The sequence below is a fragment of the Ambystoma mexicanum genome, chromosome 8 (assembly GCF_040938575.1).
Source record: "Ambystoma mexicanum isolate Mex_15411 chromosome 8, UKY_AmexF1_1, whole genome shotgun sequence".
Taxonomy (NCBI): Eukaryota; Metazoa; Chordata; class Amphibia; order Caudata; family Ambystomatidae; genus Ambystoma; species Ambystoma mexicanum.
Window position 1 is genome coordinate 1,109,247,218 of NC_090929.1, and position 13,334 is coordinate 1,109,260,551.

General features: G+C 47.2%; 1 protein-coding gene across 2 annotated transcripts in view; it reads right to left on the bottom strand.

The window, feature by feature from the left end:
• The window catches only part of RCC2 (regulator of chromosome condensation 2), a 613,770-nt gene that overhangs the window by 481,836 nt on the left and 118,600 nt on the right, over positions 1 to 13,334 (bottom strand). For both annotated transcript variants that reach the window (XM_069611136.1, XM_069611137.1), the window contains exon 3: positions 10,463 to 10,556. In XM_069611136.1, coding sequence (XP_069467237.1) covers positions 10,463 to 10,556 — 94 coding nt within the window. The remainder of the gene's footprint in view (positions 1 to 10,462; positions 10,557 to 13,334) is intronic.

Consider the following 13,334-nt stretch of genomic DNA (forward strand, 5'->3'; position numbering starts at 1 on the left):
CCGTCTGTGAGCAAGGATTGCGCAGGAGCCAATCAAGCTGCGATGACCGATATCTCCGTAAAGACACGCAGCACAGAGCTGAGAGCTGAGACCAAAAGGGAGCACACAGAACTGGTGTTCCTTTCCCAGGGAGAACTGCAGAGATTACCAATGCAGGCTCCAAATCAGAATGTGCATGTATGCGTCCTGTAGGTCTACTACGCTGAGCCAATCGCCCTTCCGAAGAGAGGGCTATTTGGCAAGAAGTGATCATCTTGAATTTCTCTTGGGGAAGAGATTGATTGACCTGGGAAAGAGGATAGTGCACAGGCCAGCCTGGTTGGGTTTGGGCACTGAACAGGCAGGAGTAGAAGCCCTCCTCATGCTCCCTAAGGGGAACAGGCTCCACAGCTCTGAGGTCTAGATGTTTCTGTACCTCGGCTCGGAGAGAGGGCAACCCAGTCTGCTGTAAAGGAGGGTTGAATGGTTGGGGAGAAGCAAGCGGAAACCCTCCCAACCAATACAAAACCCATCTGTCTTCTGTGATTTTCTACCACGCCTCAAGATGCGACAAAATTCATCCTCCCACCAGAGTCTCGTGCGACCTACAAAAGATATCATTTGGATGATTTGTTGGTCGGGAGACTACCTGTCCCTGGAGAGGAGGCTGCTGTCCGAGAGAAAAATCAGCCACCTCGCTGTTGTTGCTTACGGTGGGGCCCACCAACCGGACCGTCAGATCGGCACGTACAGCGATCCTGAAGCCTTTTAGCCTATCTGCGGGTAATCATTCCTGGAAATCAGCTAGCTCCCGCAACAGCCTGATATCGGCCGCAGCCAAGAGGAGCTATGCGTTAGTCTGACGAAGTTAAAGCGCCCTTTGGAAGAGACTTTCTTGCCAATGGCATCAAGAGGTTTGTCCTCCTTAGAGAGGATTTGGGCTGCTGCAGTGGAGGATGTTGAGGCCGGTTTGGACTGAAGAGTGGGTGCTGCCACAACCGCTGACGATGGCGTGAAGCTTGTATCGAGCGTCAATCCTCTTGTTGAGATGCAGCCCAGTATGGGGTTTCTCCCAGAGCTTGCAGGCCTCAGCCAAGACGTCCTTCTGAAGGAACAGGCTGTTGTGCTCCTGCGATGATATAATAAAGGCTCCAGAAAGCACCCCCTCCTGTGGAGCGGGGGCCTTGGGCACTGGAATATCAAATCAAGGCCATCATATCCAGCACCCGGTCATGGAATGCTCTGATGGAGCGGGGCTGTTCATCGCTGTCCTGGTCTGCCTGGCCCTCATCCAGTGAACTGGGAACAGGGGACTGATCTGCTGCATGTGGCTCCTTAATGGTTAAAGTGTTGTCTAGCAGCACACCCAATGTTTTTTCTATCTGGGCTAGCAGAGGAGAGAGTGATGGAGGAGGTCCAGCAGGTAGAAGTGGAGGAGGTGGTACCATCAGGACCTGCAAAGGAATAGCCGGGGCAGAAGGCAGCACAGGGGGTGCAGGATACATTTCCCTGAAAAGACCCTTAAGTACCCCCTCATAGGATCAGAGTGCATGAGCGTCTGAAATTTCCCAAAAAAAGCATCCTCAGACGAAGGTCTATGCGCTGGAGCAGGCAGAGGGCGCTCAGAAGGGGCATACCCCCATGAACGTAATGAGGATGGTTGCCAGGAAGGCCCTGCATTGGCTGGGTCCACATAGATCAGGGGTGCGGAAGGAGGGAGCGGTGCACTAGCGCGCCAATTCACTTAAGGGCGGAACGGGTATTTGTTATCCACATGGTGTGAGAAAAAAAAAAACAGCTCAGCCTCAAAAGGAATCACCCCCTACGCCCCCCCACCCCACCCCCAACACCCAAAACACCAGCCGTAGTAAAGGGGTAGACAAAATGGCCACCGTGGAGTTTGAGCTGCCATTTTGTCGACACCTGAGGTGAACTGCGTCACAGCCAAAGGTGACGGTCAGGAGAGTCAGGGGCCTTATGTGACATTTTAGCTTTGAAACAAGGATCCTCGCCGAGCCGGTTCTGGCAGTTCTAGGGTGTTTACTGGACATCCCAGGGGCTGCCTGAAAATTAGACTCCAATGGAGGAACCTCGGCAGAGCCGGTACTCAAAGGCCTGGAGGTGCGTGACCGCCTTCTTTGCCCCCTCGACAGATTGTACCACCACGGCACTGAGCGCGGGAAGGTTGAGGAATGTACCTCACCGACATGACTCTCAAAGAGGATCGCTCAACTCTGTTGGTACTGGATTTAGCCGCAAAAAGAAGAACCTCAGAATGGAACCCGGGACGTATAGCTCCCTGAAGAGTGGCCTCGAGACGTGACGCGGCGTGGGAAGCTCCATAAATAGAGACCTTAGGGCGTACCCCGGTATCTGTGTGGAAAGCTCCAGAAATGGAGATCTCCCAGAAGAACTGGGCTGAACTTTAGCCAACATTGTCCGGTTTTGGCAAGCCCACGGCAGGAATCCTCAGAGAAACCTCTGGTGCACCCATTAGCCCCCTTGTGGAGCACCTCATGGATGCCCCTGGTTAACGGAGCTACTCGAGCCCCTCCCAGTCCTAGAAGACCCCGGGAAGGAGTCTCCTGGCCAGGGCGCCCTAAAAAGTAAAGAACTTAACAGGTGTTTCTTCTTTTCGTCGATGAAGAGTTGAAACTGTGGTGGAAGAACACGTTGAAACACCTCCTCCCACCGAAGAAGACTACGCTGGGGTACCCGGACGTAGAGGGAATCTCAATAAAAACATGAATCTCAATGATGTTCCGGGCATAGACACTCTAGGCAAATAGAGTGGGGATACGCCAAGAACAGAACACTAATCCCAGACGCTCCGGCATAGACGGAGGACTAGATGGCCGTGGAACCGGAGCAGAAAGGACGGACAACGGGAATAAAAAGAAAAAAATTCCCGGTGAGGCTAGTGCGTCCAGCACCGACCGTGCAGAGCAAAGGACCAGGAGGGCGATGCGCTGGGCAGATCTCAGGACGGCAGAGTTACGGCCATGTGCGGTGGCCTGCATAAAAAATAACAGAAGGGCAAAAACAAAATGCGTTGATGCTTTTTTACAAAAAATGCTCCTGTCCAGCCCCGAAGGACGGAATGTCCCTCAAGTATGGAGGAAAGGGGACAGGAACGTAAGAGTATTTCTAATCTGCTTGCAACATTCTTTAGGAATATTGCTGAGAGAATCCACCATCTTGGCCTGGGTTAAGTCCATATCCTCCAAATTGAGGCAAGTAATCAACAGATCTCTGCAGAAGGCCATTAAGAAGAAAAAAAAAGGAATCCCCTTACTTAAACACTTACCCCCTGCAACCAGCACCCCTGCAACCAGCACCTCTGCAACCAGCACCTCTGCAACCAGCCAGTCAGACTTCTACCCAGCCTACTTACCCTTAATCCAAGTCTGGGCCTTGCCACTATCCTACCCATGTCCTTGACAGTGGTCAACCACAGATTGGCTATGGGGCACTTCCAAATGCTCTGCTTCACAGGACACTCAGCAGTCGTCTGGAATGGATGTTCCCCCCCCGCCCCCCGCACTCCCAGATCTCTTGCTAAACAGGGCTCTTCCAGGACAGCAGAAGAAATTTCTCAACAGGCCTTCTTCGGACGGGTCCACAGTCTCGTCTTCAGCAAAGTAAGATACCCGGCCACTAGCAGGATTTCTTCCAGCTCTGGCGCATAGCTGTAAGACACCTTCACCCAAGTCAGGTGAGTGCTCAGAGTCAGCCATCCAATGGCAGATCTGCCCCGATCATGCACACCAACAGTGGTTCAATCACAGACCACTGGAGGTCTCATGCAAGCACGCACACCAGACATTCAGGCACCAAGGAACAGACAATGGCCCTGCGCTAGCCTGTAAAAACCAAGGCTTACCCGGGCAAGTGCATGACCGTAAAATAAATTTTCTGGCAGGGCAGGAAGTTGGTCACCAAACAAGACGGCAAAGACACAAGCATAAACCTTGTGGCGCGGCCATGTTGGACACTAGCCACAGTTAGAAGCCAAACACAGTAAACGCGGTAGGGCCAATGAAAAGTATTGCAGAAACAGTCAAATCCAACTGCTGCCCACAGCTTATCTTTTTGGCACACCAAAAAAAATCCTCAAGCATATGCTAGTGTCATAAAAATAACCCCATTGCACTCCACTGTAAGATGCATTGTGCAATGATACAAAAGTTGCACAAAATAGATAACTTGTAACAAGATAATGGAAACAGTTTCCCAGTATTGACAGCCTGAAGGACTATGACAAATGTTATCTTACTTTGCATTTATATAGCGCCTTATGTACCATTGGTATGGTCTCAAGGCGCTGGTAGGTTGAACGCCCTCGGGAACTGAAGTTCAAGTCAGTAGAGAGAAGAGAGAGAGTCAAAGGTGCGTGTGAGCACCGGATATGTGTGCAGCTGGTGTGGAATTCGTGTGATAGCTGCTTCTTAGCGGTAGGTGTGGTGGTTGAGAGATCAAGAGTATGTGTTCGTTCTGGCAGGTTTTTAATCCAGACCGATTCTGGCTGCGTTAAGCCTGAGGAGAACGCCCGGCTGGAAGGTGTGTAACCAGCAGTGTTTAGTTAGAGTGATGGATGGGGAGTATGAGGCAGATGATGGTATGAGAACAGTTATACCGAATAGTGTCATAGTATCGGTGTGTTCTAGTTGAGCGGTGGTGTTTGAGATCGGGCCCACTCCAATAGTTCCATGTACACCATTTGTTTCAGTGTACTCTGACTGTTCCATGCATTACGACCGTTTCAGGCACTCAAAACTGTTCTTTTCCATGCTCTTTCAAACGTTAACCCACATCAAACCATTCCATGTAGGTCGCGCAATTCTATGCACTCCAATCCGTTCCATGCACACCAATCCGCTCCATGTATTCTAAGCTATTTTATGCACTCCAAACATTTTATGCAATGCTTCTTTCATTCGTTCTACCCAGGTTATCCTTTCTCCATGCATCATCCATCCACATACGTCATCTTCACACGTTCCACCCACTTCACCCATTCCTCTACCTACTTCACCTGTTCCATTCACTTCACCCATTCCTCTACCTACTTCACCTGTTCCATTCACTTCACCCATTGTACACCAGTTCAGCCGTTCCATCCTACATACTTCAGCCGTTCCATCCTACATACTTCAGCCGTTCCATCCTTTTCACCTATCCCACCCGGTTCATCCGTTCCACTCGCATAGTACACTTGTTCCAACCCCATACTTCCTCCGTTCCAACTACATTTTTCATTTGATCGATCCACTTCACCCGGTCATCCGCATACATCACCCGTTTGCTCCACGCTCGACCCCCGCTCCGCACTCTACACCCACTCCACGCTATACACCCGCTCCGCACCCACACCATACTCTACATCCGCTCAACGCCCTACAATGTCTGAACACCACCGCACACTACATCCGCTCAACACCTTAGGTCTGTTTAAGACCATCACACCCTACATTCTCTCAACACCCTAAATCTGTTTGACACCCTATATCCGCTCCACTCTATTAACCTCTCGCACCACGCTCTTATCTGTTCCACGCTCTCATCCGCTCCATGCCCTCATTCATTTTGCGCTCTCATCCGCTCCACGCACTTCATCCACTCCAGCAACTTCACCCGCTCCACTCACTTCGTTCGGTCATCCTGCATTATCGGATCAGCCCATGTCACTTGTCGCATGCACTCGGTCCATTCTGTACTCTACATCTGTCCCATGCACTACACCAATCTCATGTACTTGAATCGTCATTTATACCATGCCTTCTTACATTCCATGGCTTCAGTCAGTGCACTCATCCGTCTCGTGTATTCATCTTTCTATCCTCTTTGCTTTATTCCTTTCGTCCATTTTGATTCCTTTCGTCCATTTCAATTGTTTCATCCATTTCATTAATTTCGACCGCTTTCCTGCTTTTGTACAATTTATTCTTTATCCACTTCACTGCTTTGGTCTACTTTACTCATTCTATTCTGTATGCCTTTTTTAGTTTACATTGGAGGTTACTGGTTTTCGAAAATGAGCAAGAATCAGTGCAGTGAAGCTGAAGGCTACACTTCAGTAGAAAAAGATCAGGTCAGATTAAAAAATGAATGAAAAAAAGGTTTCGGGGTCCATAGAAATGGAGGTAAAGTTGCATAGAAGAGAACTCTATCCCAACAGGACACCACTGTCCCTCGTGATCTGAGATTTATCAGACTACCCCCTCCAGTTATGTGTGGGATGGCCATGTAAGCAGGTTAGGGATGTGAGGCAATCTGAGGAAGTTACCATAGGTCGTCTCACAGTCCCCATCTCAGTGGTTCCAGAGTCTTGCAACCCTTGCTGACATTCAACAGTCACACCTGCCAAGTCTATGCCAGCATCAGAGGCTTAGAACTATCAGATGATCTCGCCCGAGCTTAGGCATTCAGACTACATCACTGCAGCTCTGAGATGTGCCATTGGTTACCAATCCAACAGAACAATTTAAAGAAATTGCCTCTATATAGCCAAGCCACTGCAACATGAAAACCCTAATTGGGCCAATGCAGTCCCTCAAAACCAGATATTTCTCAACCTACATCAATACAAATGCTTAGGAGGAACCATTCACACAAGATCTATCCTATGGAACTCTTCCCCTAATCCCTTCGTGTTGAAACAGACGGTTAGGAAGAATTCTCATTTCGGTGCCAATTTCCTTCAACCTTATAGACCACAGCTTTTTTGCTGTACGTCCGGACTTGAATGAGTGAAACCTTTTTCTCACCCATGTATTTTTGATCCGATCTGGACTCAGTTTCTTTGGTTTTGCAGTCTGACAAACTCCATGGACATCTACCTTTTGCATTGTGACACACAGCACCTTCAGTGCAGTGTCACAGAGAAGTCCTTTGGATTTCTCATAAGGTTTAAATACCTTCTCTTGGGTAAACTACTGTTCCCAAGAGTAGTAAAATGAAATGGAATTTACTTACCAGTTTTTACTATGTAGGTCCAGTACACCCAATCTTATGTGGAAGTACTGGGGGGTTACTTAGTAGCCCCTTTTCTTGCTTAATGTTTTAACATTGTTTTATTACCCTTACTACTTTTAATGGCTGGTGGCAGTGGTTTAATTTTCCTATCATTGTACGTTTTTTTACAGCACGCTGAATCCTCAGCTGCAGTATTGCACCCAAGGGTGCCCATTTTGTCAACATCTTTTTTCGCCATTTCTTGCTTGTGTGGTCGGTCTTGGGTTTTACTTGGCGCCAAGCCAGGTTTAACCCTTTTGTTTGTTTTGCCTTTGGCTCCAGTGTGTCTGGCAGGGAAGAAAGTAAGGGAGGTGCCCGAAACTCCCTGTCCTTAGTCTCTTTGAATGCCTGAATGCACCCCGTCCTGATTGGCTGGCTGTGTGAATGACAGCTAGGCTGTGCATGAATGGGAGAAACCAGCATAAAAGGCGAGGTCTCTTGAACAGAAGCAGAGTCGACCATTGGAAGAAACATCCAACGAAATAACTTGGAAGAGAAGCTTGCTGTACCCTCCTGGACCGTTGAACTGCCCGGTGAAGCCCTGCTGCAGTGCTGAAGCTCCAACTTCGTATCGACTAGAGAAGCCCGGAACAGGCGACTTCTTCCCTTGGATTGGTGGGCCCAACTGACCCCAAGACAAACTTTACTGGAACCCCTCTCCCTGCTGGCTGTACTTCCTTCCTGCAGCAGCAAGGAAGTCAGGAACACCGGAAACTACTGCATAGTCTTTAAGCCAGACCCGAGCTCCAGGAAGATCCGGAGGACCCTCCCGAAGCCGGACGACCCAAGCCTGAGCCACAACATAGTGCTGGACCCCAGAAGCAAGGGAAGCCCACAAGGTGTCCAAGAAGCGCTGTGGTACTATTTGACAGTAGCTGAAACCGCAAAGTGCTGCTGATTTGGAAAGAGCCTATTTACGCCGCCAACCTTCAAGCAGCAGTGCAGAAGTCCTTCGGACGTCCTCCCTCTTGTCCCCACGACTGAGGCCCAAGAACCTAGGAACTGCAGGACTGCAACCTGAACAGAAGGCAGCTGGATACTCTTCTTCTAACCTAAGGTACTGTCTTGACTTAAGGGGTACTTACCTCTTGTCTGTAGCTTGCTTGTTCTCACTGGAGACTTGCAGTAGCTGCCTGCAGCTTTGCCTTTCACACGCCTAAAAGCTTGTGGCCCAACAGCGATTTATTGCATTTAATTATGCACCCAAAACCAGGGGTATTACGGCATAGGTCATATGGTTACAATATAGCTTTCTGGTTACAAGGGAAATTAATTCAGGTACAGATAAAACATTGATACAGTTACAAGGCAATGGGGGAGCGTATGGGGTAACACTGGTTGCCAGTCCAGTTAGTAGACGGGGCTAATGACAGCAGTAGGGTGGTAGAACAGGTTAGAATTTGTTACATAACCATGTTTTGAGCAGTTTCTTGAAATGGGTGTGGGAGGGTTCTTTACTTATATTCAGTGGGAGGTGAGGTAGTTCCAAAGGCTTGGGGCTACTGCAGGAAAGCTCGAAGCTCCTATCCTCGAGCTCTTGTAGCAGGGGGGGGGGGTGAATAAGCAAGTGCTGGAGTTGGATCTCAGGCATCTGGTAGAGATTTTTTTCTGAGAGGCATGGATTAAGATAGGTGGGGCGTTTTGGGTGATGCATTTATGTGCAATGGTGAGCATTTTGTGTAGGATTCTGGCTTGTATGGGTAGCCCGTGAACCTCTCTCCTAGTCTGAGAGGTGGTCTCTTTTTTGGATTCCGAGCGCTGCTCTTAATGCTTTATTTTGCAGTAGTTGCATTCTGGTTAAATTCTTCTTAGTGGGGGCTAGCAGGAGTATGTTACAATAGTCTAGCTTGTATAGAATAAGGGCTCTAGCTAGCGTATTGCAATTCTGTGGAGTAAGAAATTGTCGACTAAGGGCAATGAGTTTAGCTGTATAGGCAGTGGATGAGGCAAGTGAGGTTTGACTCAAGGTACACACCTAAAGATTTGACTTGGTTTGACTACCATCTATGACAATAGATGTGTAGTCCGGGTGTAGCTTTATCAGTCAAGCTGGGGAGCCTACAATGAGGACCTCAGTCTTTTTGCCATTAAGGCATAGACTGTTGGGTTGCCATCCAAATTTGGATGAGGGAGTAGATATTTATGAGGATGGAGTCATGCTCTAGTTTACCAATAATTGGGATGAGCATCTGTGTATCATTCGCAAAGTTGGTGTAAATTACCCCATGCCATCTAATGCTGCAAAGAGGAGTTTAGTATAGGCATTGTATAGTGTGGGGGATGGGCATGATCCTTGTGGTACATCCAGAGGTACTGGGATAGGGTGACCCCCGCCTCCTCTCCAATGGCTACTCTGGAGGTACGTTCTGATAGAAAGGATTTAATCCAAGTGGTTGCTTTGTCTGAGAAGCAACATTTTTTTCGATAAAGCCAGGCATAGTTTGCCATGGTCCACTGGGTTGAACGCAGCGGTCAAATCTACAAGTAGAAGGATGCATAGATTCCTGAATCTCGGATAGCATCCATCTGATTTTTCGATCTAGCAGTGCTGTGTTTGGGGCAAAAACCAGATTGTCTATCGCCTAGCAGGCAATTGTTTTCTAGGTGTGCTTGAACTTGGGTGTATGCAATTTTGTCGAGTATCATAAGGAAGGGGACCGTGGCGATGGGCCTGTAATTGGTGGGGGCAAGTGTAGGTTTTCAGCAAGGGAGTGACTGAGGCTTCTTTGATATCTGAGGGAACAGAATTGGTACTGAAAGATGCGATGAAAGATTGCAAAGTATTCACATGTTTTGAGAACCTGTTAACTATTTTCCTTTTCCACAACCTCAGTATTCAACATTGAAATATCAATGTCCACAGTTTCCTAGTAATTGAAGTCACCTTAGGGTGTAGGACGTGTGTATGTGTGTGACATCCCAAAAAGGTATCTACTTGCTTAACTTAATTCTGAGGAAGTTTGATGAAGTGTAGTTTTATTGTTGCATATTGCCCTTTCAAAAGAAGGCTTATCAAAAACCATTACATAAATATTTTACTAGAAAACCTTGAATATAAGTGTTATTTGGATACTTGCCATTGTGAATCTTTACCCTTCGTGAGAGAGGTCTGGCTGCTCAGTCACTCTACCAACTTGTGTAGTACAGACCTATACCAATAGGTGGGTTACCTATTTCCAAGAGGACAAGGCTGGTGTAGTCTTCCACAGGGTTACTACATACAATCTTGCCTAACAGACTAAAAACGTTCTTTGCAGTCAAGTATTTGATTATGGACTCCTAATTGACCCAAATGACTTTGTCCACCTTCCTAAGCAGCCACATGCTGCCTACCCTCCCAATACATGCTTTGAAGCTGGTCAACCAACAGCATGTGGACTTCGAAATCACATTGAATAAAAAAAATTTGTCACGACTAGGATTCCCAAGATGAGAGCAGTTGTGACGAAGCACTGTCAGCGAACCGTACCTGCGCTCTTTGGAACTTCTTTCCGGCCAATCAAGTCCCAATTTGTTGCACCGAATATGAGAAGCTGACCTTTGCACTTGGCCCCTTCGAGTTTCTGTGAAATGGGGAAAAGGATAATGTCAAAGATAAAAAGAAATCCAACAAGCAGAACAATCTCTTGGCAAATAAATATCACTGCCCATTGCACTCTGGCCATTGCTCATTTCATTTGAAATACCATTAACAAGTATTTGTAGAAAGCTGAACACATGCTTTTTTCCAACAGTTAATTTTGACAAGAATGTCAATGTAAAAAAAAGGTCACATCAAAGCAAAAATGTCTGACAGGAAGCAAACTGGATCCAGTGCAATTCAATACAGACTGAAATAGTGTAGGTGTTATAAAGGTTCTCTTGTTTCCTCCATATTATATGTAGCCCCAAACATTTTGCATTTTGCACTTTGTCCAGACTTTCTGCAGTGAAGTGAAACCTTCACTCCACTGGTCTTTTACCCATCTGTTCTGGGGAAACTAAGTAGTCCTTCAGACTGTCAGTACTGGGAAGTCTATTACTTACCTGTAACTGTATTTCTCCAGCACCGGTAGCTTTCATAGATTCACATGCTTGGATATTCCCCATTGTCAGACTGGGAATCTTCTGTAATTTAAATAATGTTACCTTAAGTAAACGTATTCCCTATGGGAAAATGCTAAACAGCAAGCCCTGTAGGACCTATGTAGTTCCTCACTTTTGCAGTCCCTCCACCTTGGTCCTTTTTGACCCTAAGCAATTATGTGGCAGAGCTTAAGCTCCACCCCAGAAAGTGATCTTCAGATTTTGAACCTTACAGAGCGATAGGTGATGACTGACTGGAAAAAAGAAAAACCGAGCAGCCACGCCGCAGGGGAGGAGGGCGAGAGCATGTGAATCTATGAAAGATAACATTGCTGGAGAAATACAGTTACAGGTTAGTAACAAAAACTTCTCCAGCATTGGATCTTTCATAGATTCACATGCTTGAATATAATACCAAGCAGTTAAAGACTATGAACGTGTCTAAGAGCAAGACAGATTATATATGATACATTCATCACTGTAATCGTATTTCTGATGTTTGAATCGGATTCACATGTGCTGCATAGTCCAACATCTAGTGGTAGTCGCAGAGTATTACAAGTTTTGTTTCCGAAACACGAAAACTGACGTCAACCGGGAGTGTTAGTAATACTATCCCTAGTGCAACGTGTACTGTACCCATGGTCCTTCACGCATCGAGGTCCCTTAGATTGTTTCCAGCATGAGGTTGCATGAAGTGTAGCACGAGTACAGATGTGATAAAGAAGAAACAGCGAAAAAAAACAGAACACATCTATGCACCTTCGACACCAGTAAGGGAAGAAAGGGTGGGCTCACGTGAATGTAAGCAGATACAAGCATCAGAAATCCGGTTACAGTGAGTAATGTATGCCTTTTGAGGCTTGTGGATCTGCTTAGATCACATGCTCTGCATAGATTAGCAAGCAGTACCTGGAGAAGGAGGTGGGATGTGAGAAGGTACAGCAGCAAATAGATGTTTTAGAACTGCTTGTCCCACCTGAAAATCTGCTCTAGAGCGAGTGTCAATGCAATAATGCTATGTGAAAGTATGACTGGAACGCCATGTAGCAGCTTTGCAAATGGCGTCTAGACGGATGTTTGCAATTAAGGCTAAGGTAGCTCAGTACTGCTGGTAGAGGAAGCCCAGGGAGGGAAAAGTAAAACTCTTTTGGCTAGTGAATAGCAGAGCTGCATGCACTGGACTATCCATTTGGAGAGGACGTTTGACTTTTTTTTTGTTTAATGTGATTGCCCCCTCTACCAGGTGAAATGGAAACAAAGAGCTTGTCTGTTTTCCTTAGGGGTTTAGTTTTGTTAACATAGTACAAGACCGGACCCATGAGTTAGGAGAGCACAACATTAAGATCCCAACCCGGTGGAGGGTTACAGATGGGAGGATATAGCCGCTTTACCCCTTCCATGAAGGCTTTAATTACAGGCAATTTCCACAAGGACACAGAGCCGGCAGGTGTACTTTACTGGGCCGGAGTCTAGTTAGCTGTTGAACATTCAATTGGGTTTAAGGTTTGTGACCTGCACCATATCACAAATCTCTTCCACTTATTAAAATAGCAGGGTCTGGTGTTGGGTTTCTGGGCCTCCTTTAGGATATTAATACACCTTTGAGGAAGATTTAAGTGACCGAATTCTAGGACTTCAGGAACCAGGCTGCCAAGTTCATAGATTGAGGCCAAGGGTGGAGAGATGCTTGCTTGTGTTTTAGCATGTTGTGTGGGCCCGGGAGCTTGATTGGGTCACACATCGCCAGTTTGTGCAGATATGGAAACCAAGGTCGTCTCGCCCACATAGGAGCAACCAGGATTAGAGTTACTTGTTCCAGATGCATCTTGTGTACTATCCTGCTCAGGAGTGGTTTTTGGCAGGGGGTTGGGGGGGTTAGCGTAAGCAAATTTCCCTGACCAGTTCATCCACAGGGCGACCCCCTTGGACCCTGGTGGGGGAACCCTGGACACAAAGTCGGGGCATTGCGCATTTAGGCTTGTGGCGAACAAGTCTAATGGGCGATGACGCCATCGAGAGAATATTCAGTCTAGGATATTTTTGTCGAGTTGCCACTTGTGTTCTCCTGGTAGAGGGTATTTGCTTAGAGAGTGTGCCAGAGAACTGAGTTCCCCTGAAATGTGGAGAGGTTAGGAACATGTTCTGCCCGAGTGCCCACTTCCATATTTTTTGGGATAGCTTAGACATACTTTGAGTGTGCGCCTCCCTGCTTGGCAGTGGTGCCGTCTATAAGGACTTGCACTGTTTGACCTGTAAGATGTTCCAGAAAGGCT